Source organism: Poecilia reticulata, linkage group LG1, assembly GCF_000633615.1.
Source record: "Poecilia reticulata strain Guanapo linkage group LG1, Guppy_female_1.0+MT, whole genome shotgun sequence".
NCBI classification, from domain to species: Eukaryota; Metazoa; Chordata; class Actinopteri; order Cyprinodontiformes; family Poeciliidae; genus Poecilia; species Poecilia reticulata.
In genome coordinates this window covers 12,168,057-12,173,458 of record NC_024331.1, presented here as the reverse complement: position 1 = coordinate 12,173,458, position 5,402 = coordinate 12,168,057, and the positions used below count along the sequence as shown (strand labels likewise).

The 5,402-nt window shown below is 40.6% G+C and overlaps 1 protein-coding gene across 9 annotated transcripts in view; it reads left to right on the top strand.

The window, feature by feature from the left end:
• The window catches only part of mafgb (v-maf avian musculoaponeurotic fibrosarcoma oncogene homolog Gb), a 28,418-nt gene that overhangs the window by 11,085 nt on the left and 11,931 nt on the right, over positions 1–5,402 (top strand). Inside the window, exons 1-2 of one of the 9 annotated variants that reach the window (XM_017305600.1) lie at positions 13–1,544; positions 4,784–4,851. The exons of 5 other annotated variants lie outside the window; for them this stretch is intronic. In XM_017305600.1, coding sequence (XP_017161089.1) covers positions 1,540–1,544; positions 4,784–4,851 — 73 coding nt within the window. In that variant the 5' untranslated portion in view covers positions 13–1,539. Of the gene's footprint in view, positions 1–12; positions 1,545–4,783; positions 4,852–5,402 lie in introns of those variants that run through there. 3 more of the 9 variants (XM_008410405.2, XM_008410440.2, XM_017305604.1) reach the window with 3 other exon arrangements.

The window sequence follows — 5,402 nt, the reverse complement described above, 5'->3', positions numbered from 1 at the left end:
TGTAGGATTTCTCTTTTGTTTTTGGTAAAAGACCACCAGCCTTTTCTCCCTCTGGTATTAGTCTCTCCCGTTTGTTTTGGATGTATATGCCCAGAACGCCTTGTGCTACAGTCACTTCCTGCTTTTGGAGTGGTCTCCGATCAGTGTGGTTTTGGATAYGAACCATGCCAGAGTTSACTTCAGCCGAACTGAGACCTTAGTTTGTAGGTGAACCAGAGTTCACTTTTTTGGTCCACATGAGAGTTTGATTAGGCATTCACACCTCCCCAAAAGAACMAGACTTTCTTGGCAAAGGAACTGGAGTTTAATTAAAGCGGACTAAACAGGGCTGGTGTGAATGCAGCTTAAGACTCCTAATATACATTATTTATAATTGGACCAGAGGTGATGTCACACTGTGTGTATGACAGAGCAGCCACTATAAAACATGGTTTAACTAACACTTCAAAACAAAAAGCTTTTTGACAAAACATTCATTCGGACTACAAATTCCATTTGTAGTCGGAACATGGAAATCCCGACTTCCAAGTTGGGAAAATCGACTGGAATGCCTCACCCTAGTGGGTTCTGTGCAGCTCAGTTATTACTACTGTTCATGCCGTAACAGGCATGAACCATACCCTGGTACGCAGCGGTACCAGTGTATGGTTGGAACAATAAAGGCTTTCCGACTCTTAACGAGTGGAACAACTGGAATGCAGTGAAGTGGAAAGTTACTCCGACTTCCCAGTTACGAGTTACGTTACAAAAGGGTGCACCATTTAGATGCCTCGTTGTCATTTCTGTAGGACCTAAACAGCATGGGGGTTGAAGTCAACCCAGCGCCGTCACCCCTCTAATCAGCCAAGCAAGGTGGTCACAGACCCACAAACCAAGACTGCTTCTGGGTCAAGGATGTAATGAAAACTAACTGGGGTCACTGCAGAGTGCACATGCAGCATTCCTAGTCACTAGCAAATTTAAGCTGAGTCATGGTGAAGTGTGCTAAAACAAAAAAGATCCCTGGATTTTAGCCAAGGGTATTTCTTTCTGTAGCAGTGATGCTTGAGAAGAGGATAAAACTGATAAGATGCCAGCTATGTGTTTACCYCTCCAGAGTCGGAGATATTCAACACTCATTACAAGTGTAATGTTGAATATCAACTCTGCTGAGATCCACTCCAAAATCTCCTTTGGATGGATTTTTGCGACATGACAAGTACAATATATTGTTGTCTTGATTTGGAGTCTGAATGGCCAGAGGCAGCTCAGAGAGGGGCTCATCATTGTGGGCTGATGATGGTGTGAAAAGGGCTTAAAAATGGATCAATAAATCTGTCTTATAACATCTTATTTGTGATTAGTGCAGTTAGCTTGACTTGAATTACTGAAACAGTAGTCTCTCTGTGTGTATATTATAGAGATTGTAGACTCTTAAATTAATAACTCAAACGGATTTAATAACATGTCTACTGCTGTTAGTTAGGCCTTCCTGTTGTCTTCTAAAAGTCTCACTCTCTCTTGTTCTCTTGCAGCMTGATTGAACTGAAATTCTTCTACATGAAGTAAGAACASTTTCCTATTAARCATATTTGTACACGTTTTGTTCTATACTTTTAAACACCTCACAAAAACTATAAATTCACTCCTTCACTCAATAACRACGTTCACACTGAAGAGTGTCTGTGTGATCTGGTACCACTTTGGAATTAAGATTTGAGTTTTGAGTTAGTACTTTTTTTAAATGCGTTTCTTGTCTATGAGGCTGACGGTCTCATGTCTGATGGATCAAAAACTTTCTGATTTGAGGATCGCTGCTGAGTTCAGTTTTTTTTTTTTCCTTTTTTAATATCGCAGACTCCAACCCCCCTCCACCCATCCATCTCTCTCTCCTCCGCCTCCCTGTACTCAACAGCTAAGCTCCTACAAATGTGTTGAGGATGCATTTTCACCCAAACGCTTTCCCACCCCTTCCTCTACCCTCCCCGCCGTCCCACTCCTCCTCTCCACCTCTGTCCTCCTCCTCCTCCTCCTCCCTGCTCGCTCTTCTCTTTTTCTTCTCTTCTTTCTCCCTTGTCATTTGCACCCCCCACCCTGTCTTCCCTCCGTACTCAGCATTTTTCCCAACTGTGGGTGTGATGTCTCTGTGTAACGCTAATCAGCTCTGGAGACGTCAGCATTCTTTCAGTCCTCTACCAACAGCACCCCACTCCTCCTCTTCCTCATCTCTTCTTTTCTCCCCTCTGTCCTCATCTGCTCCCTCCCCCCCACACACACACACCTTAATGTCTTTCCAGTCTTTCACCTGTTTTTTTCCCCCTCCTCCTTCCAGATTTTTCTTTTCTTCTCTATAAGCCATATTTTGCTCATCTCTAACACTTTTCACCTTTTCACCCATCCCCGCCTCTGGGTCCCATCCTCGGGGTGTGTGCGTGGGTGTGTGTGTCGTCTCTCCACTGTAACAGTAAGCAGCTCTACTCTTGAGTTGTCAGCATTCTTTAAGTTGCTCCATAAAAATACAGCCTGCCACAGCAAAAAGCCTGTCTGTTGTAGCAACAGCGGCTGTGGCATTGACCGCTCTGCAACGATCACCCCACAACCATTATGGGAAGGACACCCCTAGACTGTGTGTAGGTGTGTGTGCATATATACACAATATATATTTGTGTGTGTGTTTTACCATTTCTCATTTTGTAAGACCCATTTCTCCAGAAAATACTACGATGTGAGGACCCACTGTTCCAAGAAGGAGTGCTGTTTTTGGGCTAGTGGTTAGGTTTAGGACTAAGACGTGAACTGGGTTTATGTCGGGTTTAGGTTTAGGGATGTACTGGTAATGATTAGGTTCAGGGTCAGGGTTAGGATTAGGCTGCAGAAATGAATCAAAATGAGTGGAAGTCAATGAAAAGTCCTTGTGAGGATAGAAAGATATAATGTGTGTTTGTGCACTGATCCGTACGATTAATGACATTGCCTTTACTCTACATGTAATCGTTAACCTGGGTTACTTCCATGTGGTCTAACAGTCTAAACGTTTTTGGAGGTTGCATGCAGTAGTTTAGTAGTGTGAATTTGAACACATTTTTGTCTAAAGACAGTTTTATTATGTTTCTTTTAAATGGAACTAGTAAAAAGCTAAAGTGTTATTACCTTCACAATACCATTGGCGAGTCACATTTGCATAAAATACCCACAGTTGATTTAGATAATAGTTGYCATGATGCTGAAATGATGTCAGCATGTTTTAATCATTGCAGCATGGTCCCATACTTCAGATTTTCTTAATATCACACAGCTCTGATTAACTATAGGCTGCAGCAGAATTACATATTAATTATTCAACTCTATCACTTCATATGCTTTTTTAAATTATTTATCTTTAGGAATAGCAAATTTTACATTTTAGTTTACTGAGAAAAACTGCTGAACTTGTATTGTSTCCTAAGCTAAGTTTCATTTAACCAAACAGGAGGCACTATTTTTCTTTCACTGACTGATGACTGGCCAAATAATCATTTTGTGGATTTTAAGATATAACCATTTGTTGGGAGACAGAAACGAGACAAAACAAGAATCACTGATGAGGAGGCAGACCATTGAAAATAAATATTTATTTACAGTAAATAAAAAGACATGTTACCTTTTTTTCCACTGGCATTAAATCGGGCTAAACCTTTCATGGTTTAAATAAATAAGGATTACTAAAATTATTTTTATTTTCAAAATGTCAGAAAAAGAGAGACAATCTATTTTTAGTAATTATTTTTTATTATTATTATTATTATTATTATTATTATTATTAGCAGTAGTAGTATTGTTCATTGTATTAGTAGTAGTATTTCTCAGAAGTTTAAATACATTAAGATAACTGCAACTTAGAAAAGCTCAGATGATGATGTCACTGCTTCGTGAGCTTCTGATTGGATAATTCACAACATTTGCAACCATTGGCTGACCTCTGGCTGATCTACAGGAAGCTGACCTGAAACTGGAAAGATTTAGTCTGATTTAATTATTTTTTAAATTTGCTGATCACTGGCTTCAACATATAAAKAAAATAATGAATTGTTGCTAAAGTAAAATTGTGATGTTTTTTTACCGATTGTAATCAGTTCCAGTTGCTATTTTAGCATTTAGTCAGCTTGATAATTAGGCATGCACCGATAAACCGGCCATGCTCCGATTTCCTTAATTTTGGGAGATYGGTGATCAGCCGATACTTAGATGTGAATCCTATCTTATCCTCTGATCTTATCTACCTGGCCAAAGGTCTAAATRTCAGCCTCTGTCCTCTTCTGCTCTGCAGTGAGAGGTTTGACTGACAGACTGGCTCACCAGGTCATGTCTGCATCTTTGYTGTTAACAATAGTCACCCCACTTTTGCCATCTCAGCAACTTTCTTGCTATATTTAGCATAATTTCCGATAAAAATCAAACTAAAARATTTGGGCCAAAATTGGAATCAGCAGGTCAAACCACATAATACAACTGTTGCTGTAAAATAGTCTTCTTAATATGAATCAGAACTACTGAGTGACCACAGATGGAAACAATCAAAACTGTTAAATGTTTATACGCCATTATTGCACAGTTTACAATATTTCAACCTCTACTTCTGCTKATTGTTACCATAAGGGCCGACAACCTAACATCTTACAAACACAACAGTTGTGAACGTTGCGATCAACAAATATCTGGTTGAGAGTGTTGGCCTGCAATTAGACWGCCGAGTAGATGTAAAAATATTAATTGCTACTTTTTTGTATTTAAATTTATTTCAATAATATATTTTTTCCATTTCCAGGTGTGATTTTGCCCGACCACCCACTGCCTTTCAAACAAATTTCCTCTGTGCTCCTGAGCTGTTGACAGGTGAAACGTTACAAACACACCTGTCTCCATTGTTCTGCATATTTAAGCTGTCTCAGTGTCTCCTCTTGTAATCGCTAACTCTATGATGTTGACACTCGGGCTCTGAGGGAACCGTGCCAGCTGCTTTTTGTTCTTCTTCCTGGCAGTGTTGTGTTAAGGCTGTGACAGCAGTATCTATCTCCACAGTCGGCTCAGATCCGAGCAACAACACTCTGTTGTCACGTTAAAACATCCTTTTGAAAAGTAACTATGATTACGCCAGGATGAGGGCTCGAACCTGTGACGCGTGCAGGAACTCAAAGTTTCTCCACATCTGTCGGCTTCTTCTCCAAAGAGCTATAACGGCATGTTTGAGCGCTGCCGACCATTTTACATGTGTGTGCTTTATTAGACCCCGCTGGCATGGCGGCGGGATAATGTGCATGATCTTGGCAGCAGGCTTTTTGTTTCTGTGTCGATGGAAGGTGGGTGTTGGGTGTTCATGGGGGGAGAGTTTGACACAGGGGAAATAAACCAGCGCTTGCCAGGAAATCAGCCTCCTTTTTAGCCCC